This window comes from Bombus pyrosoma, linkage group LG10 (genome assembly GCF_014825855.1).
Source record: "Bombus pyrosoma isolate SC7728 linkage group LG10, ASM1482585v1, whole genome shotgun sequence".
Classification (NCBI taxonomy): Eukaryota; Metazoa; Arthropoda; class Insecta; order Hymenoptera; family Apidae; genus Bombus; species Bombus pyrosoma.
In genome coordinates, this window is record NC_057779.1 from 341,307 (window position 1) to 367,909 (window position 26,603).

The 26,603-nt window shown below is 31.2% G+C and overlaps 5 protein-coding genes across 17 annotated transcripts; 2 read left to right on the plus strand and 3 right to left on the minus strand.

Annotated features, from left to right (window-relative positions):
- The first annotated feature begins 9 nt into the window (after positions 1-9).
- Positions 10-18,121, plus strand: LOC122571786 (gem-associated protein 7-like). 6 transcript variants are annotated; one of them, XM_043735934.1, is made up of 3 exons: positions 10-206; positions 577-779; positions 14,613-18,121. In XM_043735934.1, the coding sequence occupies exons 1-2, from the start codon at positions 77-79 to the stop codon at positions 759-761; spliced, it is 315 nt and encodes a 104-aa protein (XP_043591869.1). In that variant the 5' UTR covers positions 10-76; the 3' UTR covers positions 762-779; positions 14,613-18,121. The 6 variants fall into 6 exon arrangements, with proteins under 6 accessions (XP_043591869.1, XP_043591868.1, XP_043591867.1 ...); XM_043735933.1 differs by having other exon boundaries at positions 14,633-18,121; XM_043735932.1 differs by lacking the exon at positions 14,613-18,121 and adding an exon at positions 4,039-4,335.
- LOC122571780 (mediator of RNA polymerase II transcription subunit 30-like) lies at positions 802-3,715 on the minus strand. Of its 6 annotated transcripts, XM_043735917.1 has the most exons (6): positions 2,305-3,709; positions 2,105-2,241; positions 1,889-2,027; positions 1,383-1,793; positions 1,059-1,315; positions 802-979 (listed from the first exon to the last, which is right to left on the minus strand). In XM_043735917.1, the coding sequence occupies exons 3-6, from the start codon at positions 2,004-2,006 to the stop codon at positions 881-883; spliced, it is 885 nt and encodes a 294-aa protein (XP_043591852.1). In that variant the 5' UTR covers positions 2,007-2,027; positions 2,105-2,241; positions 2,305-3,709; the 3' UTR covers positions 802-880. The 6 variants fall into 6 exon arrangements, with proteins under 6 accessions (XP_043591852.1, XP_043591856.1, XP_043591855.1 ...); XM_043735921.1 differs by having other exon boundaries at positions 1,892-2,241; positions 2,305-3,715; XM_043735920.1 differs by lacking the exon at positions 2,105-2,241 and having other exon boundaries at positions 1,889-2,059; positions 2,305-3,710.
- LOC122571782 lies at positions 3,744-5,424 on the plus strand. Of its 2 annotated transcripts, none has more exons than XM_043735923.1 (2): positions 3,744-4,153; positions 4,253-5,424. In XM_043735923.1, exon 2 carries the CDS (start codon positions 4,342-4,344, stop codon positions 5,170-5,172), a length of 831 nt encoding a protein of 276 aa, XP_043591858.1. In that variant the 5' UTR covers positions 3,744-4,153; positions 4,253-4,341; the 3' UTR covers positions 5,173-5,424. The 2 variants fall into 2 exon arrangements, with proteins under 2 accessions (XP_043591858.1, XP_043591859.1); XM_043735924.1 differs by having other exon boundaries at positions 4,042-4,153; positions 4,722-5,424.
- Positions 5,427-8,659, minus strand: LOC122571781. Its single transcript, XM_043735922.1, has 4 exons — positions 8,502-8,659; positions 7,757-7,890; positions 7,261-7,473; positions 5,427-6,100 (listed from the first exon to the last, which is right to left on the minus strand). The coding sequence occupies exons 1-4, from the start codon at positions 8,581-8,583 to the stop codon at positions 5,681-5,683; spliced, it is 849 nt and encodes a 282-aa protein (XP_043591857.1). The 5' UTR covers positions 8,584-8,659; the 3' UTR covers positions 5,427-5,680.
- Positions 17,964-23,093, minus strand: LOC122571778 (FAM10 family protein At4g22670-like). Of its 2 annotated transcripts, none has more exons than XM_043735914.1 (6): positions 22,936-23,093; positions 22,119-22,322; positions 20,957-21,586; positions 19,948-19,987; positions 18,254-18,307; positions 17,964-18,164 (listed from the first exon to the last, which is right to left on the minus strand). In XM_043735914.1, exons 1-6 carry the CDS (start codon positions 23,015-23,017, stop codon positions 18,155-18,157), a joined length of 1,020 nt encoding a protein of 339 aa, XP_043591849.1. In that variant the 5' UTR covers positions 23,018-23,093; the 3' UTR covers positions 17,964-18,154. The 2 variants fall into 2 exon arrangements, with proteins under 2 accessions (XP_043591849.1, XP_043591848.1); XM_043735913.1 differs by having other exon boundaries at positions 19,948-20,035.
- Positions 23,094-26,603: the final 3,510 nt, after the last annotated feature.

The following is a 26,603-nucleotide window of genomic DNA, read 5'->3' on the forward strand; positions in this document are numbered from 1 at the left end:
TATATATGTATATCGTGCTGCTTTAGTTCCGCCATAGAAGTCCTTACTTTTACGAATCAACGGATTTTCAGACAAAATGACTGGTTCAGTTGAAGATAGTACACATTTGAACGACAATATAAACGTGGAATTTGCGACTCCTGAAAAGCAAGAAGCACGTGCATTTTTGCGCGAACGATTTCTTCGTGTAATTGCTGGAATTGTTGGTATGAAATTGCACTTTTTCAAACCTATTTCCTTTTATTCAATCGAATAAAAAAATGTTTTAACATTCCTATAAATGCATATTTTTTAAATTTTTGTAATAACAGCTTTCCAGGAAGTTAGAGCAGTTGAGTATAAAATTGCTCAAATGTGGCGCCAGTATCAAAAAAAACTTAGCCTAATGCGCAAATGTACATAAATTATTAATTTTTTTAATGTCGAAAATATTATAAATAAAACAATTTAGGAATATGGAACACAAAGAAACTACATGATAAATTTACAGTTAGAATCATTATTATATATATATTTTAAGACTAACTAGAATTATTTGAAAAGATTCATCATGTAATCATAAATTATTTGTTATAGGTAAACAAGCAGAATTTTATCTGTATGAAAATACACAGGTTTCTGCTCAATTTAGAGGTTGTGATGTGGATTGTTTAGAAGTGTATGTACGAAACTTGGAAACACCATTAGGCACAATTCCAGAAGCTGTTTTAAGAGCAAGTGACATTATTTATCTAAATATCCATGATATTAATAAAGAATAGTAAAGCTTCAAAATACAAGTAAGTAATATTAACTCTCTTATGTTACATAGGAAAGAATACTTTTATTTTTCAACTTTTTTTTTAGTAACTTATATAAATATTTATTTACATTTTACAATTCACGAACGACGCATATTTAACATTGTATTTATTTCCGAAATAATACGTCTTAAGTGATCAATGATTTCTTTAAGATGTCTATTTTTTAATACCACTTGCTGAAAAAATTAAATATGACATTTTAATTTATGAAAAAAATATTTGTTTCCAATGTTTTATATTAATGTTCATACTCACTTCCATGATTTCTTTACTTTCCTCACAAGCAAGTCTGTAGGCTTCAGAAGTCTTTTTCTCATCGGATTTCATATCCCATTCCTCTTTTAAAGGAATTAGACTTTCTATATGCGTATATTCCATACCTTGAAGTTGACAGTTTTCATTACATTTTTCATAAATTACTCTCAAACGTCTAAATAATAACTTAAGTGTCCTTAATTGTTCTTGTACTTTGTTCTTTTTTTCATTAGCTAAATTTGCACCTTGTGCCATGCCTAAAATTATAATGCTGTATAACATAATTGAATGTATATCGAAGACAATTAAGTAATCTTATTATACCATTTGGGGGTTGAAGAACTCTCAATGTTTGGAAGACTTCCAGAGTGCGACTAACAATATCTTGTACAGTTTCTTGACCAAATCTGCATAAACTAGCAGTGTTAAACTCTTTATTGTGTTGTTGTTGTTGAGGTGGTGGTTGCGTAGGTGGAACAGGAGTTTGTTGTGTTGCAGCTTGGTTGCCTGCTTGATTACTCTGTTGTACCATTGCAGCTTGTTGCTGTTGTTGTAATTGTAATTGTTGCTGTTGCATCTGTTGTACTTGTTGTTGCATTGCAACTGATTGTTGTTGTTGTTGCTGTTGTGCTAATACTTGTTGAGCACTGGGCATACCCATAGTATTAGAGCCTACTCCACCTACACCAACTCCAACTCCTACACCAACTCCAAATTGTTGTGGATTTACCATACCTATCAATATTTTGTATTAATATTATTGTATTTGCCTCTAATATTTGCCTCTTGGTCACTTTCTGTAACTAATACTTATATTACATTATACTTACTACCTTGTTGTGGCCCCATTAAGCCAGATACCATCTGTCCTCCGCCAAACTGCGTTCTCATTGCAGATTGTTGTACACTAGGGAACCCAGATGGAAATGGATGTTGTTGACCAGCCATGTTATTTCGATCTTGTCACAACTTTAAATTTGAAAAATTAAATTGATTACAGCCTAAAGAAAATCAGGCAATAATTAGAAAATTGTTAGGTTAAGTACCCTTTTAATGCTATATTTTGGCTATTTATATATATTTTACGGTTCCAGACAACACTTTTATTTAAAAAATTTGTCTTCAAATAGCTGATATTTTATCTTCAAATGTGACAACCAAAATAATCATTAAAATGCTAATCCTAAAAGTCATAAATTATATTAACTTTCGAAATCAATATTTTTTGTTACGATATGTTTCTTACTTGTTCATAAATCGAAAATTACAGAATCACGCCATTAGCAGAGAAACAATAATAAAATATGCACATTTCCACTAACATGTGCAACGTAAAAGGCACAATTTACATCTTACACACACGTTGTTGACATCACATCGCGCATCTGTATTGCGCACATAATGTCAGCGATCACGACGCGTTCCAATAGAACTAGAGAGGAGATGAGAGTGCTCACCCCCGTACTTCTGGTTGTTTCACAGTACAGGTGCTGCCCCATGCGGTATAGTGTTGAAGGTGGAACACGCTGGCGTATACAAGAATCTATGTATTTAAGTTTAAAGTTAGAAATCTGCCTTGTTTAGTTACATACTAACGCAGACAAGAGCCTATTGAGTTCCATGCTACAAGAACCTAATTAATTGTACGGCTCTACGGAAATGTTCGTACCTACTTTTCTATCTGAGACCATCCTGAATAAATGCGGCATCTTGGATAAATCGGGATGCGTTTATATAAATAATAGTTATATTTCCTTGAAATTCGCTTACAATACCATATCATTTTAATTAAAAAATATTACGGGCATATTGATAAAAAAGTCATAAAAAAGGGCCAATAATATAAAAGATTTATTATTCTATTGTTGGCTTATCGATATTCGATCTTGAATTGAAAAAGGACTATGTAATTATGTTATTCTAAATCCTAAAATGTCACTAAAATGCTAAAATGCAAGTGTTCTTGTAGCGTTGAACTTAATAGGTTCCTGTCTATGCTAGCATACAATCAAATAGAGCACATCCCTAATTTTATTGGGTTTTGTATATGCTGGCTTGTGCGACCTTCGGCACTTCGCCGCATGGTGTAGCACTAGTCCGGGAACAACCAGAAGCATAACCGTGAGCACTCTCGTTTTCTCTCTGTTATTATGTTGTATTTAAAAAATAATGTATATAAAACACGATATTACCCTGAAAGGTTATCTTATTAAAATAAAATTTTGACAGGGAGAGTTATGTAAATATAAATTCTTGCAATCAATAATGGCAATAATGTAGTATGATTAGTAACAATCGTCTATTTTGAAATATATCTATTCATTGTTTTTGTAGAATAGAATTCTCATTCTTAAAATTATAATAAAGTGATATCCTTTAAACTTTCTTCCGCCCGTCATTATATATATATATATTATATACTAAATTATATATATATAAATAATATACAGCCATATCTTTAGAATATAATACTATTTATAATAAGAATATATGCATATACTTACGTTTTACAGACGTCATGTTTTCTAGTTTGTTTTCATGTATATTTCACAATATACGTACATTGAGAATCTAGTAAGTGAGTATACGTTATACTTTTTGCTGTTCAAAATTCTATTATACATACGTAAATGTATAACATTAATATTCTAAGAATTTTATGTGAATATAATTTACAGATACAAAATGTAATGTATACCTCTTTTATTTTTGAACTATCAAAAATTTTTATATTACAAAATACTGTAATATAACATTATTATAATAAACATGGATATTATAATATCTGACGATAAATTCAATTCCAAATTTACTACAACAAAATATAAATACGCTTTTGTTTATTTCTATTCATAATGTGTATACCTTAAATTTCTTTTCACTTGTATTTTAAAATTATATAAATAATATTTTATACAATATTTCTGCATTTAAGTATATTGCATTTAAGTATAGATGTGTACTAACGATTATGTGTTAGAGAAGAATAATGAAACATCCCTCAGAACGCAGGATCAAAGTCGATGTTGAATTCTTGGAAAGATACATAGGGCCAAATTCGGTGGTATTCGAACAATGTCCAAACAGGAGATAAGGTCAGTGCGCACGAAATGAACACAGTAGACATAACGGCCCAATCTTCAGTCCCCATGCACCTTGCCTGCTTTTGCCTTCACATTGTTTTTCTGGCACAGTCAGTATCTATCTCGTCGCAGACTGTTACTGGACGCTTTAAGATACGTGAACGAAAAATAACAGTGGCAAGTTGGTCATCTCCGGTACGATGCCTCGCAAATCATTATTTTTCACTGTGATATTATTCAGCTTTATTCTCTATGTTGAAAACAAGGCGATTGAAAATCGTAATTTTCAATCTAATATTGCAAATAATGCTTCGAGGATTCAAGATCAAAACATAAATGAAAACTTCGACTCCGAGGTAATCAAAAGTGAACGCTCAAATAGGAAAATAAACCACACTATTTGTGTTGAAAATTGTAATGAAAAAAAACAGAAATTTTTAAGTGAAAGCAAGCACATGTGCCCTCATGAAAGTAAGGAATTGTGCTTAATATTCTCTTTGTCGAAAATTGCTAAAGTTCAAGTGGCTAGTTTAAGTCAGCCTTCGACGCATCACAGTTTAAAATCAAATATTTTTGACAGTGTGTCAAAAGACGCCAGAAATTCAAAAATTAACGAAGAAATAAAGAAGGAATTAAGACTCAATTTCGTAAATCGAAACGAGGACAAATATTTCCAGAATTCTTCGGAGAAACAGATGAAATCATCGAACGTCCATTGTCGAGCAGTTCATGATGTTTACATACCAGAAGTGAAGCAAAATTTACCAGCTTTTGCTTGTGTATTTGGAAATAATACGTTCATCTTGTCTAGTGAAAGATTTCTTCAAGATCGACGAACATATTTGGATATAAAGATTGAGGAAAATACATTTAAAAATATAAAATTTGCTCCGAAAATGTCCAAAACCAATGGATTTGACGTGGTACCTGCTCTGCTTATTTTAAATCGCATTAATAATAATTACAGGATAGAAATGCACAAAAATATCCCTAATGAAGGAAAAGTCGATCAATCAGAAGAAAGCCGATAAGAGATTACCAAGAAATAATCGTGTTTCATAGAAGATTGAAATACCCGATGATAATTTTGAATTCATTATCTTTTGTTAGGTAAATAATACATGTAAATATGACAATTGTAACTATATCAGTAACTATATATTTGTTGCAATTGAAAGGAAATTAAATAATTTTATAATGTAATTAAAAATATTTTTCACGATTTTTTTTCTTCTAGTTCTGATGTATCGTCGTTAAAATATTTAATATAAATGTAATTCGAATATAGCTCGCAGTCCATTTTATTTTGTATCCTATCTTCAAAATATCTTTATTCGAGCATAATAAGCATGACGTACTCTCGTAGATCGACAATACATAGTACACAATATTGTAATTCGATTTGAAACACTTAACAGTAAACATTTGTATCTTAAAATCCATTGGACAAGTTTTATCACATAATTCTACATCGTTCATATTGCTATAAATAAATCTCACTATAAATGCTATATTATCATCTTATCATCTTAAATCCGATCATATTATCATCTTCACTTCGAATTTCCTAGATCGATTCTCTGTTCGTCCTTCTTCTGGTGTTGGTAACGTTTTTGATGAATGAGTTGTTTTTTGAACATTGGACGAAACATTCGAAAGTGGTTGTTCCTTGACAGGTGGTTTATCATTTATCGTGAGTTGAGTTGTCGGATGACTTTCTTCAGTAAGATGTTGCGCAAGATCCTTAGATATTGACGACGAATCGTCGGTGATGATTCGATCGTTCAATTTAATTCCATTAGAATTTCGTTCGTTAGTTTCCTGATTTGGTATATCCAAAACCGATGTTAAAAGATGCAAATTGGAATTGTGTATATTATCTAAATTCTTGATTCCTTCCCCGATATCAGTTCGTAAGTTTTCAAGATCTGCTTTTTCTTCTTCAGTTAATGGATTAACCTTAAAAATAAAATAATAATTTTGCCAATTGTACACACATTTAATAACAGTTTTGAATTCGTTTTATTAGAGAATGATAACTGCTATATGTTACAACATTTTTCAAAATGAGAATTGTAAGTTGCCCTTTGTAAATTTAACTTCAATTGCATATTTTATATTTACAGAATATTCACAAAGAAATCATATTTCGTTTTGCAATCTTTCGTATATATTTTACTAATTACAATAGAAAAGAATATATCGATACAGATTCGTAATTCTACTAATTTAGCTACTAATTTATAATTTTCTTCTAATACTTCAGTGATAGGATTTACGAATATTTCTTACAACTGTATGTTCCGTTAGAACCGATATGATTTATTTCTTTCAAAAAGATTAATGGTTAGAAGTATTTTAATTTTTGTTTGTGTTCCGATTTCAGACGAAACCCTCACATAACTTAGTATATGTAGCAGTAACACGTTCGGTAATGTTGGTAATTATAAAGCATGAAATATGAATTTTTTTTAATATAGTTTTGACATATCCAGTTTAAGAAAGAAGCACTTCTAAACATTTCTTTTTTGATTGATTCTAAGAATATCTTTCTTGTTAACATATATTAGACTTATGTCTTTCATATACTCAAGAGTAATAACTTCCATCGATGCAAGTGTATGGATATAGTTTATACCTAATCAATGTATACATGTGTGTACATGTATATATATATACGTAATTTGTGATCAAAGTTTTACACGAATGAATTTTTGTTCAATTTTGTTTTTCAAGTTATTTGAGATGATCATTAAAGCATTAGTTTATCGCTATTAATGTATTATGATAGAATAAATGAAAAGAACAAACGATTTAATGAGTCACTGATCTCTCCCTGAGATTAACCATTTACGCAAGTGTCAGGTGAAAATATATAGGATATAAAAGCAATTACTACGCTTAATCGAACCGGCGGTAATATTTTTTCTGCACTCTCGCATCATCCATTGTTAATGCGCATATTATCATCATGAAGCAATATCCATTTTTGGTAAGAAAAGTGTTAAAAATTAATCAATATTATATGATTTAGAAAAAGAGCTGTTATGATTTTTTGGTGTTTTTCTGATTTATATTTTAACAACATGAAAAACATACGAAATAAATGAGATTCATACTTTAACCACAGGTTTTGAAGCAATTATTTTCTTTACGTGCCTCTCTCGATGTCTTTTTACATCGCTCTCTGTTAATTTGCTATTCTTTTCATCTTTAGGATTAAAACGACTGCTCATTCGTCTAATTTTTACAGGGTGAACGTTGTACTTATTAATTTCGCCTTCCTCAAGAATAACAGCCGGAAAATCAGAGGTATTATTTAAATCGGTTTTCTGTAACAGCAATTAAAGGAAAGATTTTGACATTTTACAAATCTACATTCAAATGTCGTGATTGCGATCGAATTACTCGTTGTGTAACGAGAGAAATAAAAAGCTGGAATTATTTAAAAAAGTAACTTGTGTTGCAGTGGTTTTTCGATACTACAGTTGTGCTTATTAATTTCGACTAGTAAAGAAGGATTAGTTCGTAAAATGCTATTAAATATTACAATCATAATTCTCCTTTTACAAATTTTCATTGCTTATCGTTAAATTATTCAAGTGAATTAGTCACCTTAGATAAGCTCGGTCCTTCGTGAAATGCCTCGGCTAACGCAGGATTTATTTCCTCCAATGGTTGATCACCATGCCGTATATAAACCGGAATATAGCCTGGGATGACAGGTAATACTTGGAGTGGATAGGAATCTAGAAGAAATTAGGATCGAATGAAAAACCAAAAGTAAATTGATATCGGAACGAAGCAAGTTGTAGATTTTGACAAACGATAATTTATAATACTATAATTCGATGTGACAGCGTGCATTAGTCTTGTATTACAAAAAATACTCGCGCGTGTCATGCTTGTGTAATTTATTTTTTATAATTGCGAATCACATTGTATTATTAGACTCGAAGATAACATTCAAGAAGTATACGAAGATAATTGATAAACGACATACGTATAGTTATTTTTGAGTATTGTATGAAATAGGAAACCCCGTGGGCAAATTGTACCAATCAACGTAAACAAATATTTTGCGCAAAATATAAACTCCGATCCGTTATAGTTTACCAAGGACGAACGATATTTAAATAAATATTCAACACACTTTTGCCCGCTATTAGCTATTTCGTTTATACACTTCCAATGACATCGATGAATTCCATTAATCATTTGATCGCTACTCGAATCACAAATATCCCGAAGGCACACAAACAACTTAACACTTGTTCCCGTAACAATTTATAATAAGCACCATGTAGATTTGAATACACGCTTGGTTCACGCGGGAATTTCAAAAATTCCTTCTACTCACGGACATAAGCAATCGAGAGAGATATTAGAAACACAAGATCGTAGACGGCCCTGGTACCACGCATCATCTCAGCAGCCTGCATCTTTGAACGGTACTAAGCCCCTGGAGCACGGGGCTCTCTCCTTTATATCTACGTTCCCCTCTACCCCTTCGGTCTGTACTACCGAGAGGCCCCTCGGGGTTAACGCCGTTCCGTTAATATCGGAGCAAAAAGTCAAATCTTCCTTCACTTTCGGCAATCGAGACGACCCAACAACGATGCCTATTCGGACATTCTCTTGCTGCTTTCTAGGAAATTCACCGGTATATAGAACCGGGTTTTGTAACTTAACCGCATTCGTTTTTATCCTCTTACTAGGATTTTGTTTCATTGAACAAGAGACTAATAGGCTCAGCTGCGTGTTCCACAAAAATACTACGTCGTCGTTGAACATCGAAAAATTCGATCGCTTGAAAATAAATTAACGAACGTTAATCATTCGTCCATCAAGAGTGCTTTCTGTTTTTTCTTTAAACATTTGAAAAGGTATGTTGGAAATATGTATAATTTGATAGCTGCAATTTTTTTCTAATAATCTGTCGAAGTTTCGTGTTCTATGCCCTTGAAACATTTTTTAGAAATGGAAAAGACGAAAATTTCAAACGTAGGATTGTTGGTTAAAAGAGAAGGTTGAAGAAACCTTCGTGCGCTCTTTCGCTCGCGAAATGTGCTGCTGTTAAGAATAGATTCGATCTCTTCGCGCAGGTAATCGTACCCCGCAAGACTGCCAGAGATCTTCGACCTTGAATCTTCTTCTTCCTGATCGTTCAAGTGAGTCCGATTCGAAGATCGATAGTGCGTAAATCTTACGAATCGAAGGCCAATATTGATCGACGTGTGATAAGTATTAATAAATTGCAACCGTAGATTCGTTTGATGAAACTTATTTATGAAATCTATATACATATTTCTTGCGTAATTTCATTTCTAAATTTTTCTATGTTTCAAATAGCATTATATTTATAAAAACATATAATTATCATAATAGTTATTTAACTCTTTTCTAATAAAATTCCTTATTTAAAGAATGGCTTGTTCGTAACTTTCCTTCTATTTTCATAGTTAATAATAGACATAACCGAAAATAAATACAAGTAAAGTATTTACTATACACGTATGTATATTATACAGAGATTTATACTTACACATAATATATTTTACTTTACAGGAAATTATAATCTTAATGTCAAAGTAAGAAAGAGGAAAGAAGGATGGTCAAGGGAAAAGTTTTATCAAGCAGGACGTTTTAAATACTAAATATCAGTTACTTAGATACTATTCGAGATATTAAGGTTCGCTTAACAAGTGTTTAGATTCGTAGCTACCGTTAGCTTATTGCTTTTTTGTCTCTGAGTGCTGAGTAAACCTTTTTTTATATTACCAGATCACCTTTTCGTCCTTTAATTGATCCGTTATTAATAATACGTATACAAATTTACATATATATAATCTTTTCTTTTTAGAGGTCATCGTTTCACAGAGGTCCTGTATTGTTTAAGCTGTTTCTTTTTTCAAAAATTCTAGTTACGTTTGATTATAATGTACATTAATTGAATATTACAATTAATTAAAATATACTGTAGGAAAATCATGGATACACAATAAACTTGGAATTTTGAATTACATTTATGGCTGCAAAGGTAGTATTTACACTACTATCAAACCATAGAATAGACGTATCAATATTCTACTATAAATATTATTATTAGGAGAATCGTACATACTGTAAACTATAATTCTTAATCTCAAGTGTCACAATTAAAAGAAATTATATAGTATCTCTATTAACCCCTTTTTGTTTACAATAGATTTTAGCACAAGAAATCCTATGGTAATTCCCTATATCAGAAAAAATTAAGTTCTTATTTACATCAGATAATTATTGCCGATATTGCATGTAACCAAATATTGATACATCTAATTTTCGTATAAAATCGGGTTGCGTTTTTACGCGGAACATTAAGCTATGTATGGTGTTAACTTGTTATTCGTATATTTATTCTTATATTTTACTTCATTCGATAAATTTTTAATTTTAGTGCTATCTTAATATGACGATTAAGCCCCAGGGCAACAATATATCCTGAACGAAAGGTCAGGATCACCACTCAATGTATAAAGACTCGCATGCCCACCTTAAGTAAACACTTTCTATGGCAATATATGCATAATAACAATTATAGATACCACCCGTATATATACCACTTTCTAGTTTATTTTTATGATGAATTTTACTTTCACATACATTAGCAATTATATTTCCGTACATTCAAAGTAAAAAGAAAAGTCACAACTAAACTGATACCTCATGAGGTATTGAATCTTTCCTAATATCGTTTTGTACAAAAAGTAATAGTCATATTGATACTGACTCCCTTAAAAAATATTTTTTCTTTATACCATAGTTCAACTTTGTTGAAATCGCTATCAAAATAGAAGTAGAGTGGTTTATTCATGATCGATGTTATGACAAGGAAGTTTAGTCTATGTAACTCAACGTTCCTTAGCAATTAATGGATTTGCGAAGACTGGATTATTAAAAAGTTGCGTCACTTTCCATTTTACAATGCTCGTAAGTATGTACCAGTCAGCGCGAGTAACGTGTATCATCATCGATCGACGTCCCCTTTTCCGCTCGTACGTGTCGAAGAAGGGCGTAAGTGATGAGCTGCTACTAAGCGCTATATTGCCGGATGTATATGCGTGCATAATCTCGCGTATTGACACAGTTAGAATTCTGGTTTAGTGGGTCGTTCGTATTAGCTCTTAACATTATTTTCGGAAAAAAATTGTATTACCTACGAAATTTTTTTCTAACGTATTTTTGCAGTAGAAGTTACTTACTTCGTATTAAACCAGCGATAAAGAATATTCCTATAGAAAACCGGTTTCGTATAAACGCTACCTGTCGTTTAAATGATAATTATATATTAAACATATTATTTAATTTTCAAATCCCTCGAAAATTGATTAGAAAATTTGATATTTTTTTTTTTTTTTTTTTTTTTTATTTAGTCCGTGCCTCTCGGCTTTGGACGAACTTTCAGCTTTCTTTACAGCTCTTTATTGCACTAATCGCCTTCTTATCTCTAATCTAACCCTAATGCAGAAAATTTGATATTATTACCTGAGAATATATCTATGAAAAAAAAAAAAAAAAATGATATCATAAACGTAGAGTTGAAAAATATAAACGCGAATAATAGGAAGTAAAATTCGAGTAAAAATAGATAGGAAGAAATAGATGTTCGAACAGGTGTCTACAATGCGAATGAATCATTGATTCTTCGCATGTTTTCAAATCAAATGAAATTAATTCGGCCATCGCATATTAATTTTCGTGTCAAACGTGTATTGTAAAACGTGGCACGACTACTTCGATTACAATTGGCAAGCAGAAGCATATTGACAATTTTTACTGCACTGTAGAATCAGGCGGAGTTGTTATATAAAAATATATTATCGATTCCTTGCGAATCGAAAGGACGTTTTTCGAAAGAACTGTTTTAACTTTTTATGGACGCCGTTGTGCGAACTGGATGCGATTCCTCTCACGAAAAGGAACATCTTCATGAGAATGTGTACGGTTCTAGCGGTTAGACTTTTCTATGTATATTCCAGCTGGATGCAACCGGTTTCGTTTTACGACCCTAAAAAACTGCTGAGGATTAAATTAAAGCCTTGTCGTTCTGCAATCATCAACAAACTTAAGCCACCCTGGTTCCAGTCGCATAAAAGGGAAATTGACGTTTTATAAAAACTCCCGTCATCGATCTAACAATATTTCACTTTGTACAACTTGCATCTTATCTCGTGTGCAATTATTATCGGGACGTTTACAAAATAATACAACATGAAATGGTACCAGTTTAGCATTTAGATTGCTGATGTCTGCGTTATACGAGAACATTGAAAGCCTGGCGACAGTTATATAAATCGTCGTGTATATTACGTCCTCTGTAGCAGATTCTGACCGAAAGGTAGAGTGCTATTCCTATTGATATGCGCCAGTGATAACATAATTTATGAAATCTGTTGCTTTAGGTGATTACCGCTTGAATCGCAAAGATTACATATTAATCATAGAAACGAAACATTGCAAAAAATAGCCTACGTGTATTACTTCGAAGATAATAATTCCAACTTTCATTTTGGACAATTCTATTTTCTATTTCTTCCTTCTCTTATATACCCATATTGTATAAATTTCTGACATATAACTCTGCTATGTAGTTTTATATATATATATATATATATATATATATATATATATATTACTCACTGGTGTTACAGGTTTAAGGAATATATATATATATATATACATTCCTTTCCTTAAACCTGTAACAGCAGTGAGTAATACCGATGATTCATAATTAAAAGAATATTTCTACGTTATTAAGGTAATTTTGATCCCATTTCTGATTTGATATGTTTCAGATTTTTAAAGATATTTTTCATAAGTATTGCAAAAAGAATAAAATATCAATGTGTTTGTAACTGTAAACGCGGCTTTTGTTTTTCCACAGTTATTTAAAATCATTAGTCAATGCCATACTTGACTAATGAATCATTAACCAATATTATACTTAGCTAATGACTTGTCAATGAAGACGTTTGTGTACAATATGTAAATATCGTATTTAAATAATATACAAAAGGAAAAAGAGGATGATTAAACTGATTTAAGTCAAGGTTTTTCCACGTTTACCTATTATTTATGTGTCAGGATTATGCATGTATAATCATCAAATCACGCTAGTGTTAACTATGATTTTTAGTGTTTACTACTGTTTCATTATCCCCAGCAAAAAATCATCGAAATAACAGGCTATAAAGTGGGTCAGCAGTATTCCTGTCTATTTCGACGCACCACATAACTTCACTGATTTAACGGAAAGCAATTAATCTTGCAAATGGCTGAATTTATCGTCTCGATACTGTAATGCGTAAAAATCAGAACGAATTCAACACGCACGTTTCGAAGACTGGCTTATCATCTAGATAAATTATTCATGCAAGGAATCGTGGAAGTGTAACAGTGAAATTGCAAGGTGCAGATCTCACAGAAAGCAATTAATCACACGTTTACTGGATCCAGTCACCTATACTTTAAACTAATTTTCGTTTCCGTTTAATAAATTAAAAATATGATCAGTTCTTATATTTTTAACTCGTGATTTAGTCAGTTAATATTGATGTAATATTTTAGTTAGTAGATACTAATCATGAAACACTATAATGACATATTACTATACTTTCTTATAAGTACCTACCAATTATTGACCACTACTGTTTCTACTATGACCACCACTACAGTAATTTGCTTGTTTATAACGCAGAATATGGAATATTATATAAATGCATGTAATTAATTGTATAAATTTTGATAATGTTTGAAATTTAAATATTCGTGTTTTATCTTTCATGCTGATATTGTTGACAGCCCAAATTAAATTCTACAATATTTAAAAAATTACAAATAATTAATATGTAGAGTTTGTCATTTATTAAAATAAGAACATTATTAACTATATAAAAATAAGAATTAATGCTTATATAATATTAATGCATATATAAAATTTCATTTGAATTATTGTATATCTCAAACTTTTGTTTGAAAAACGATTATTACTATAGCAAACGAAATTTCATTTTAAGTTTATAATAAATAAAACTCTATTTCTCTTTACGTAAATTAGTGGTAACATTTATCACGAAATAATAAAACTGAAATTTTGTATTAATTTTATCATTAATAATTACTATAAGATATTGATTTTTTAAATACTAATTGATTTAACGTAATTTTATTATTAATGAGAGTATGAATTATCAAAATAAATTCTTCTTGCGCGGGGGAATAATTTCATTTGATTCAGATGTTATTTGAATTATTTTACAATTCTGTAGATGTACACATAAATTTACAAGTAAATTGTAACGTACGATTATTTTAATAAATTTCAATATTAAAAAAACAGAGATGAGTGTGTGTTGAGAGATGGAAATAGCAGTGAAGCATAGAAAGATTTTTATTTCTGTGACGCAACGTGTACAAAATTTTGATGCAGGTAACGTTGTTTTCGAACAGATCGAAGGAGAAACCGAGGTCTGATTATTTCACTGGTCGGAGTAAGTTTTTACGATTTGCCCCTTGTTCGCCCAGTTTTTCCTCATTGCACTCCTCGTCCAGAAGACCTCGAGGGCCGTTTGCCGTCGGCGACGGTCAACGACCGGAAAATACTTGCAGATCGTGAAGAAGAAAATGATGAAGAAGAAGACTGGCAAAGCACTACTCATGATTGAGACTTTGATGGAAGTCACTAGGTATTCAACGACCTGCAGACCCACATTTTCACTTTGCTTCTTATGAAGTCCTGTTGGATCTCTGCTAATATGATAATTAAGTGTATTTTAAGTTTGACATTTTTTACAGCATTCGAAATTTGATATAACTTACTTACGAACTGATTGTATAATTTCAATCAATGCGATCGATCAGTTTCAATGATTTTTGTTGTAAAATTGTACGTACGAATTGTATGTACGAATGTATTTTAAAAATTTGTGTTGTTTCCTTTTTTATTAATAACAATTATGCTGCGGTGAATTTAAAATATAAATCTCAGAATTGAAACGCATTATAATTAGAATATCAGTGTTCAAGTACTTATAAATAGAATAAATATTACGCAACGCTATAATTAATCGACTAAAAGAAATATGTAAATTAAGTTGATACCTATAGAATTATGAACGTAACTTAGAAGGAAAAGGAAATTTAAGAAACAAATACTTGTAGCACGCAATATATGATATTTAAAGGGAAAATAAACCTAATTAGAATCTAAATGAAAAATCCTTTGTAAGAAATGCAATAATTTTAAATAAAGCTGTGCAACAAATTATATAATAACCATACAATAACTCTATAATAATTTACAATATCAAAATAATCGTATTTGATATTGTTTGATTATTATTTCACATATCAATATTTTACAAAATGTATATGATAGTTTATCGATTCAGCTATAAATAGATAAGAAGCGCTATAACTTTTAAAGGACAGGCTGTAAAATAATAAGTCGCAATTTTTTAGCGCAAATAGTAACATCATTCAGTTTGCATGATATACAAATATACAAATAAAATATTAAAGTAGGGTTTAGTGAATTTAATTTAATTACCTTTTGCTTTTTCTCAGTTGTTATTATAATAAATATGCGAAAAAAATAAATGTAGTTAAATAGAAACCTTCAGATTTATCGCTGATAAATATATTAACTATAGAAAAGTGAAAACAAAACGTCTATACAATAAATGCAGTTATTTACATTTACTAAAGCTTCGAGTAATTTATTACCTGATTCTTCAGGGAATCCTACCCAATGCATACTAGGAATTTGAAATATCAATGAAAATCTAAAGATAAATTACAATACTTGTATGAATAAATAATTCATGAAATTTTAATTCTTTATTATTTCATACTAATTCGTTTACCAGTCGTAATTTATATTATACTATAGAATTACACAAAAAATCTGTTCTACCAAACTTACTAAACTTTCATTTCATTTATACGGTAATTGTTTCCTTATATTACTACGTAATTGTTATATTTAATGCTGCCGTAATTTTTTAACGCGTTACTTATTCTGTTCTTTCTTCTTGCTCGCAATACTTACATTTTCTAAATTAGTTTATGGAAATAATACAAATGCACGTTGAAAACGAAAGCAGGCTTAAAATTTCATAAACAATTAACATCTTGCATTTTTTTTATTTTTGTACTATCGAAGCACGTTCGACGTTTCTGGACGTATAGATCAAATAAATTTTCGTTTATTTTTATACTAATGTTCGATGAGGCAAATGATGAGAAAGAATTTAACAGCGTGTGATCACAACTTGAAACTACGGATACGGATCAGGTATTCACAGCAGCACGGAACCTATCACCTAGTCTTGGAGATTTGACTCCGTTTCGGCGCGGATTTCGTTCCGCACGCGCGCGCGTACTCATTCCTTCCTGACAGTCTTGGAAAAATAGAGAAAAGAATCGAAACCTTACCGTTATGTTCACCCAACTCGCGCCATAATTACAGTATGGACTTGCTACTTGCAAGATGTATACAACCATAGTCAGCGATATAGTGTGCACAGTTTAGACCATGCCACAGTAACAGCACACTCGTTTCTTTTAGTAATTACATGAAATTGAATCGTGCCTATCTATCAACGTTCGACGCATGTAATTATTCATCTCTGTTTTACCTTGCGTGTGACATTAATTATTGCCGTGTAAATGTATATTGCATGCTTAGTACTGAAATAGCTATCTAGATGTTAATGTCACTCCTTTAGAAACTATAGCGTGTCGCTAATGTCTTGATTATCGAACGTATTATATCGTCAATTACAACGAATTGTGAACTATTAACCAAGTGTTTATTAATATTTGTGTTTATTAATTATTGAGTAATATAAAGATGCAATTTTTCAAAATACTATTTTTTCATAGAAGAAAATTATCATTTAAGAGACGTAAAAATTTGTAACACGGTATAAGAGTCGGTATAAAAGTCGTACAGGAGCTGGACGAAGAAGAAGAAGTAGTAAGTTATCTTTTTTCCTTTATATTGGTAAAATTTTTAAATAATCTATCGCATTTATATTATATTAAATCTATCGAAGCAAACTAGCGAAGATATAATTTTCTCACCGTCTCATTCATAATTTTCTTTAATGCAACATATGTAAAAGAACAAATAAGTACAAGTACGTAAGGACGTACATGGCGCCCGCATTTCGAGCAAACGAAAACGAATAGTTCGCGTGTAAATGAAGTTTCATAAATGAGCAGGTATTTTCATCCAGTCTTCACGCAGATTCAATATAGAGTCGTGGTATCGGAGGCGTAATTAAACCGGTCTTCCACTTTATCACGGATTATATTGGTAATAGTAATCACCACTCGGTTCAATATCTTGCCTCAAGTTGCAGCTGTTCAGAATAATTATACTTCGTTCTTTGATCATTGTTGGGTTAATTATTGTGACGTGACGTGGTATCTACTACTTTATGATTTTAATAAAGCAACAAAAACAATTCTGTTTTTCTTTGTCTAACTAGATTTTCCTCGAGAATGGCAACAGCCTTTCAAGGTCAGCGCAGGGTCGAGTTAAAGATTTCGCAGTACCGATGATCGATTATCTGATTATCATAAATACAGGTACCTCGTAGATCGTAGAAATTAATAGACCAACACGCATTAAAAGTAACGTGCAATGCACACAGCATGTAAAATGATGCTCGTTAACGCGTTGCGCTCTCCCCTTTTAACGATGAACATCAATCAGGAATAGAACCTGCGATTATTTCCTGGAAATCCTGAGATTTTATTAAAAGCAAACCTGTTTACTATTTTTTCATTTATTCGGTGCTTGATACATGTTACATAAATCGGCGATTAAGATGACGAACGTTACGTTATAACAAACTAATTGAATATGATTCCACGTATATGTTATAAAAGTCGTTGAATTTTTTGCGAATGTTTTGGGCAGCATATAACTTAAAACATCTTCTTTGTTATATTCTATTTGGTTTATTTCCCCCTGAAAATAGAGAATTGTAGGTTATAACCAACAGTAAATAATTAACATAACATATAGTATTGAATAAGTAATGGAAGTTTAATACATACCAGCTGGAACCTGCTTTCGCCGAAGCTGAAGCATATGAATTTCCACCACCGCCACTACAATAATATAAAATCACAAGATGTTATTTCAAATATTTCGAAAATGGTATTATATAATAATATAACTTTTACTACTTTAATATAACTTTCATTAGAATGAGCAATATGAGTTTTTGATTCATATTTGTTATTTTTCAGACAAAAATAATTTAATTTAAATGGAGCCTCGTTCAGTTCAGTCAAGTTGAATTTAAACTTCTTGGAAAAGTTAAAAGTTCTAAAGAACAATATATTAAAAACGAAAAGTCAACTTTGCAAAGTAGGATTGCTGAAAGACGTCATCCTGTTATATTTGGTGCTCTCTTAAAAGAGTTAAGTGTAGAAAATAGAAAATACTATAGAGATTATATCAGAATTTTCGTAGAAAAGTTTGACTATTTGCTTAATATAATTGAACACAAGTTTTAAAATAGTTATCTTGGTTTACCATCAATTAGAACAAAAGTAGAAACAACGTTACGTTCCTGTCAAGTCAAAGAAAGAAGGACAGTTAAGAGATTCACGCAGTGTCTATACCGGATATCGTGTTTATAGCTTTTCAAATATTGAAACAATCTCCTCCTTCATGCCTTGAAAACTCTTATCGATGTATACAAATATGAACTCAAGTAGAAATAGTTCGCAAAAAATTGTGAAATGAAGTTCTAATTAAAAGTATGCATACCCAATAAAGTCATTCTTTTTCGAAAACTTATTTATCAAAATTTTATGCTAGCATTTTTTTTCTATTTATTATTCAGTGCAGAAATATTCCTCTTTCATTTGTATCTACTAATGATGATGGTGTACCTTGCGTAAAATATTAATCTTCAGATGTATTTTCTCTAGTCGAATGTTCTCTGTACTATAATTTTTATTGTTCTTCGTTGCTCTTTAATGTTCTATTATTTTCTGATTTATTTAAAATATGCAGGTTGTTCCAAAGTTTAATAATCGAACAGAAAATGTTATATAAACATAAATCATTTGAAGCTTCTTCAAAAAATTATAGTAAAAATACAAAATATAAGGAAAATAATTGGATTTTTATGTAACTTGCATAACTTTACACAAGAGTAATAAAACAAACAAATCTTCATGCATTGAGAAGAAATAAAATCGAGATAAGCTAAATTGAATAATAAATTCAAGTTGATGCTGTCAGTTTTGTATCGATAGGAACAGTGAATATTTTGAAATGCAATGTTAAATTTATATTTTGAAATGCATTCAATGGTCATGTTGATTGTAAACCTATTCTTATTTATAGCATAGTAACTGTAACGCGTTCTTATTATTCCCTTTCATATCGCTATTGCAATCTTTTAATAAGACTGTAAATGACTTATGTATTTCTGTTACGTTATATCCATAAAATATTGTGATAAAGTTTGGCAGTTAAATCCTAAAACATCCTATATAAGAACCTAATCTAAAGTATAATTTGGAAAGCTTATTTCAATAAATTCGGTATAAGATCATTTTTACCAATAAAAAAAAGATAGCAGTATCAAATGAGCAGTCGATGGCAGTTAACAACAATACGAATGAGATAAGCAAAAATAATAGTATAACGAAAAATTCAATGAGTTACAAGTAAATTCGGTAAATATACTCTTATATACTATAATATTTTAAAAGATAATTTAATATCATACCATGTGCTGCAACCACCGCCGCCAGATGGATATCCACCGCCTGCAACCGGTATAACAATAACGGGTATAGTATCTATTTTTTGATATCCTATAAAAATCACCCAGCGTTAGAAGCGGAAGCGATGTGTTATTACTCTGTTAGCTGTATAGCTTCATTAAATACATTGTATCTTTTCGTAATAGTTTCAGAACGATATAAAATATATGGTATATATGATATGCCGTATGCTTTCATTAGTAATTTATCATTGTGTTCCATTGTACATACATAACATTACAGCATAATATAATTGCGCGTATGCTCGCAATGCTGTTAATATATTATAAATCGCATGCATAAAAATCTGAAGTATTAGTAACGCAATTGCAATAAACGCTTATTTGATAAGTTGCCAAATTATGAACCTGTTAAATTTCAAATACCAAGTAGCTGAAGCCTACTATACTATATCGTTAATTCTTACGATTAACAGTAATTTGTTATTTTTGGTTATTGTTTCAATTCCAACAAGTGGAAATATAGTTCAAATCGTGAAATTATTTTGTGTATCCTTATTAAAGGGCTCTGTTAATTCAATAACTTTGCACCAATATTGATATTTGTAATAACAGGTGATACAGCTAATATTTATTACTGAATAATTTATAAAATAAGTAGTTACATTCTTATAATATCTATATCAATTTGTTACGTTTAATATTTAATGCCTTTTGCCGATTTGTCATAGTACCGAAACAATGGAATATGATATTAACATGTTATTTTTTATCATTTCATCAAGTAAATATATTTTTTTGTGTATGTATGTTCTGGTTAAATTCGTTTAATATAAACTTCAATATATTCAAATATTTTTAATACGAAAATATAATAGAAAAAAGGATACACAAAAATGTATGTTACACGAGATACCTAACGTGTTAAGCGAAATTTTAAGTCTATGTAATCTATATAGTTCACAGATAATTACTGTTTAAAAAAATAAAATAACATTAAATTGTATCTCACCTCCTCCGCTGTTGGGATGACCTCCGTAGCCTCCTCCGCTATGTCCTCCTCCTCCAGGGTATCCTCCTCCACCACCAGGGTATCCACCTCCTCCTCCACCAGGATATCCACCTCCACCTCCACCAGGATATCCACCTCCACCTCCACCAGGATATCCACCTCCGCCAGGATATCCACCTCCTCCTCCACCAGGATAGCCCCCTCCTCCACATCCTCCAGACCCGCAGCCGCCTTTGTTGTATCCTCCTCCAGGATATCCTCCTCCACCACCACCTAATCCACCACCACCTCCGAATCCTCCGCCACCTCCAAATCCGCCGCCACCTCCGAATCCGCCTCCAAGTCCACCACCAGGATATCCGCCTCCCCCACACTTGACGCACAATGTTCTCCGCTTACGACTTTTGCTTAATTCATTTAATTTTGTTTTGAATGGATATAAGCTTTCTTTATCATTTTTATAAAGCTTCACTTTAATAAGTTTAGCTTCACCGGTATTATTCATTTTTTCAACATTCAAACCCTCTTTATCTCGTAATTCATCTGCAACTTCATCCAGATCCACTGGTACACCAGTGTCTTCCTCATTGTCGTCTACCTCGAGGATTAGTAGTACAGTTGCCAATGGATCTATTTTAATTGAATTATAGTTAGTTCATAGTGATTACTTTCTTCATAATATATATGATATCTCAATTGTTTCTATCGTGCATAGCTGTCTAAGAATCATAAATCATAGATGTAAATCAGTTCACTGTTGTTTTACGTGAAATAGTATTCTATTAATCAGTAACACATAGCATGGCAGAGAGTAAGATTATAATTTAGGTAACTATATGAAACTGAAAGATTGATGCTTGTAAGAATTGAGATACGTGATTAAATTCAACATTTCTTAATATTAACTTGTACACTTCCAAAATTGAATATACATATATATTTTATATTTTTAATTGATGATATATATATTTAATATTTAATTTAAGTGTTATAAAATGTTAATATATATATCATACAATATCAAATGCAATACATGCGTTTCACAGTTTTATCACTTTGTAAACTATTTTGTTAGCTATGCACGAAACTTTAAGTTAATCAAATTTTTAGGCTTCTCTTCTTTTCCTTTTTTATGTTTCATGTAAAGTTCGTTTTTAGTTACCTGCTAGCTCTGGAACACGTTGAATGACTTCATTTTCAAACATTTCTTCAGAAGTTTCACCACTAGCATTTTTCAATCCAAAAAGATTTATAATGAAAACCATATACTGGTGCTCTTCTTTTTGCGGATAAGGAGGAGGCTTAAGCTCGGTCGATAAAGTAGTATCCTCCTCATTGGAAGATATTACTGCAGTCGATAATTCTTCTAAAGGTTTATTAGAAAAAAGCGATTACTATGTACCTTCATTTCAACCATATACGTGATAAAAATAATACAATAAAACACTTCTCGTCTTCTCATCTTAAACAGAATTTTTATAACATGACGTTATATAGAACAAAATGATGATGTAAAACCTCTTTCAAACACTACAGATTATTCTACACCTTTTATTAAACAAAAGAATGCAGGCAACGTACAGCCGGTAAAAGCGATACAGTGAAGTCGTAAATTAAAACGTTAAATGATTAAACGGACACACCGATTGATTTAACCGCACTCACAGCCGTATGTTGTACATATCCCGTGACAACAACTGTCAAAGATTCATTACTGCCGACCTACCTATTTGAAAGAAAGAAGTAGTTCTGAATTAACGTTGTACGGTCCTGGATAAGGCTGGATCACTTCCCTAAAGTAACTTAACTTAGATCTTCAAACACGTAACGTTTTGCCGATATAACAACCTTGTTTATATCGCTTCCACTGGCTTTACAATGCAATGCGGATAAAATAGGAAGTTAAGCTTCTTAAAAAAATTATTGTTAAATTCTCTAAAAAATTTGCATGTATGAACATGCAATATATATTTTCTCACCTGTAGCTGGTGCAGCCGATGCGACTGTAATAAGGAGAAGTAGGAGCAAGCCCCTAAAACTCCTAGTTGTTTCGTGATCCATTGTGGAGAGCTCGAAACTCTCAGATCACACTGTGCATCGGATCTTTCATCTTACTGCTTTTATAGCCTTCGATCTTTATACACGCACTACTTCAAAGCAATTATATAACATTACGAGTAATGCGATGAGTCTCCTCCCCATCCTTTTTTCATTTACCTACTACCATTACAACTTCATATTTTTGGTTTTTCCGTGGGAATTCCAGTTTCACGCGTTCATGCGCACTGTAATGTTGTTTTCAAGTGAATTCAGTGTACTTGTTTATCGCTTTATCGATTATCACAAAATCGGTCGTAAGTTAATTAGGTGATATTGAAAGAAATGTAATTAGTGTCGAGTCAGGAAACAATACACGTCAATAATCAAATCTTAAAAACTATCTTGTGAAATGTGTTTGTTCACGTGCATATATTGAATTTCTGAAAGTATCGCGTGAACTATCTCGATAACATAACCTTTTCATTATGCCAAACAGATTAGTGAAATCGAAAGTAACTATTCTATCGATTCTTCGAACGCGTTAAATAACATCAGCAGTTAGACTATGTTTGACCCTAATGAACGTATTATGTTTGATAAAATGTAGCATAAACTTTTTACGTCAAGATATCAAGAAAGGACGTTAAAAAATAACATCTCCTAGTGGTAAAAATATAACGTTCCGTAATAAAAGAGCATGCTGATAGTGTACATCAAGTTGATGAATCTTTTTACTTGTCAAATAACTTTCTGTCATAGAAACAGACGACAATTCTTCTTACGTTCTCTTGTGATGTTGAGAAAGATGTAGTAATTTCTCCTGTCTTGACATATATTATTTTTTAAATAACACGTACAAAAATTGCCTTTTGTTTTCCATTTAAAACTTTTGAGTTTGCCATTATTTCGATTGCATGATAAGTTCGAATTAAAATATCCGTGAAGTGAGCAGAAATGATTGAAAATTAATATCCACGTTCGTATGGGTCTTTAAAATTCATATAATCCTTTCTAAGAAAAAATATAAAATTACGATGTAGAGACTTACTTCATATATGCATATACTGACAGTAGTTGTTAACAACTCCTTTTTTTCTTTTAATTAATAAGAATTGCATTTTATTTTAATACTCAAGGTCGAATTGAGCATTGTTATCTCGCGAGATGTTAGATGCAACAGCAAACGATCACTGTTTTCAAATAAACGATGTTTTTTAACATAACCATAAAATAAATATGTGGCAAATAATAATATTGTTTGCAAATAACTGTTGTAAGTAATGATAAAATGAATGTTAATGAAGATAATGATAATAATTGGATTAAGGTATATAAATTTAATAGTTACACACTTTCGAAACATCGTAACACATGTTACAATTTAGTCGATCGTAATCAATGATTACGGAATATGCACATATACATATTCATAGATCACTGGAAAAGGTCTAGTAATCTAACGATTATGTAGATCTGGATCTAGATACAGTGGTTACGTTAGTTTTACCGATTCTTGCTTCCTATATAATTTGTCGTACATTGTATTTATCATCATATCAATTTATCATCCCTTAATGTTACTAAAAAATGTTACAGTGTAATAATGAAATATTACAAAAGAGAATAATCGGATATTCCAATCTTGATGATAAATTCGTCATTATTATGTGTGAAGGTTCAAATCGATTCAATTCAATGACTCGTAGTAACGATCATTAGAAGTTACAACGGCTTTGTTTCAGTATTTGTTATCTGAATTGGAATACCGTGGTTATTCGATAAACGCTTGCTATTAATTTTATGTGCCTGAAATACGCTAGTTACGATATTATTTTCAAAGAAAAACGCATATAGAGAAGCATAAACAAGCAGATAAACATTCTCATGTAGAAATAGATATTAAAATGAGTAAACGGTATGGAGGACCTCGAGAAGGGCAGAATACTAAATAAGCGTATGATTCACATAAATGCATTACATGAATGCAATAAATATACTTTTTACAGTATCATGATCGTTTGTGTCACAATTTATCTTTTTCGTGTTAAGAGCGTATTTTCATAAAATTATAATTAGCAAGAAATAATTCGATTTCGGAATTGTTAGCTAAGAGAATATTTGATGATTTACACGTTACTATTTTTAAAATTCAATTCGACGAAATGTGCTTCCGATAAATGTAAATTGGAACCTGAATGCAGAATAATATAGTAAACAATCTTATTTAGTTTAAAGAATCACGATTGGCCAGATTTTAAAGGTGGAATATTTTATGTTAAAAAAATAAAAGTTCTAATACAGAAAGAAAAGTTTAAGAAACATAATACAGAATAATACCAAATAAATAAAGGAAATAAAAATAACACAATGATGCAATAATAATACAATACAAAGAAAATACTTGCGCAACTTCTTAATTCACAGGAACGAACTTGTCCCCTTCTATGAACTATCAACAATGTAATTTGTGTTCATTTTGATGATATACAGAGATAGTCAAATAAGATACTAGGAAACACTGTAAATTGTACATCTACAGCTGCGGTTCTTTTTGATTCGTGTCTGCCTGATTGATAATTTATGGAGATTCTTAAGCAAAATGGTGAGATCACTGTTTCATGTGATTCGTACGAATCGTAGAAGTTTAAAAGCTATCAGCCAAGTAATCGCATCATGTTCTTCCTGTTGATTGTTTTAGAATCTTAATCTTTCATAACCTTGGCCTATAGAGATATCTATGAATAGTAAAGAATTCGATGAACACATTTCTCAATAAAGATTGAAAGGGGTAAAAGCTTCTGGAAAGTAACTAGAAACCTTTCAGTAATTTTTATATCCTTAAATGTTTTATTAAGTATGGCACAATTTTGCATCTGTGACGGTTCATGTAATTTTTTTTTTTATATGCATAGATTTATTCTTTGATGAAATACTAATAATTCTTTGATGATTTCTAAGAGACTTATCGCAGCTTTAAAATGCTACTTGAATAAAAATAATAATAAATCGTTGTTTCGTTAATCTACAACCGTAGAAAAAATCTGATTGCCCCTAACTATAATTGTGATTCACGCGATCACACCGTTTAATTCGTATTTATACTCGGCGTTCGTACTTTTCCACAATCTCATAAATCATTTTCCGATGTTCATCGTGACTGGTCAATTCCACCTTTTGCATTTATATATTCATTCAAGTACAAGAATGCACGACTGAATGATGAATGGTTGCGTGTAGGAAGCTACAACATTATTATTTATTAATCAATTAATTATTTTTATTTCTTAGGAATAAACATGCATACTTAAATAGTGTTAAGTCTTAGTAAATAGTAAATAGTCGGGCAATTAGATATATGCCGATGATTGTGAAAGTGACCTATGTCAAGAATCTAAAAAAGACGAGTTCATCGGCTATTTTGCGTCGCGTCTATCGACGCCACAATAATCTGAAACTATCTTTGCAAAGTAACAGAAACTGGATCATTGGTTGATGTTGTTTGTTGCGTCGTTAAACAAAATTCAGTTGATACGTCAAATGCAAAACTGTAAATGCCTCGGAGCAAAAGATACATGTATATTACTTAGGCCACTGTCGTAATCACCTG

Coding starts and splice junctions, on each gene's coding strand:
- LOC122571786 (XM_043735934.1), top strand. CDS start 77: ATGACTGGTTCAGTTGAAGATAGTACACATTTGAACGACAATATAAAC. Junction 207..576: donor TGTAATTGCTGGAATTGTTG/GTATGAAATTGC, acceptor TATTTGTTATAG/GTAAACAAGCAGAATTTTAT.
- LOC122571780 (XM_043735920.1), bottom strand. CDS start 2,006: ATGGCTGGTCAACAACATCCATTTCCATCTGGGTTCCCTAGTGTACAA. Junction 1,794..1,888: donor AATGGGGCCACAACAAGGTA/GTAAGTATAATG, acceptor AAATATTGATAG/GTATGGTAAATCCACAACAA. Junction 1,316..1,382: donor AGTTCTTCAACCCCCAAATG/GTATAATAAGAT, acceptor TTATAATTTTAG/GCATGGCACAAGGTGCAAAT.
- LOC122571782 (XM_043735923.1), top strand. CDS start 4,342: ATGCCTCGCAAATCATTATTTTTCACTGTGATATTATTCAGCTTTATT.
- LOC122571781 (XM_043735922.1), bottom strand. CDS start 8,583: ATGCAGGCTGCTGAGATGATGCGTGGTACCAGGGCCGTCTACGATCTT. Junction 7,474..7,756: donor AAGGACCGAGCTTATCTAAG/GTGACTAATTCA, acceptor TTGCTGTTACAG/AAAACCGATTTAAATAATAC. Junction 6,101..7,260: donor CTTCAAAACCTGTGGTTAAA/GTATGAATCTCA, acceptor TTTATTTTTAAG/GTTAATCCATTAACTGAAGA.
- LOC122571778 (XM_043735913.1), bottom strand. CDS start 23,017: ATGGATCACGAAACAACTAGGAGTTTTAGGGGCTTGCTCCTACTTCTC. Junction 22,323..22,935: donor ATCGGCTGCACCAGCTACAG/GTGAGAAAATAT, acceptor ATAAACCTTTAG/AAGAATTATCGACTGCAGTA. Junction 20,036..20,956: donor TCATCCCAACAGCGGAGGAG/GTGAGATACAAT, acceptor TGATTTTTATAG/GATATCAAAAAATAGATACT.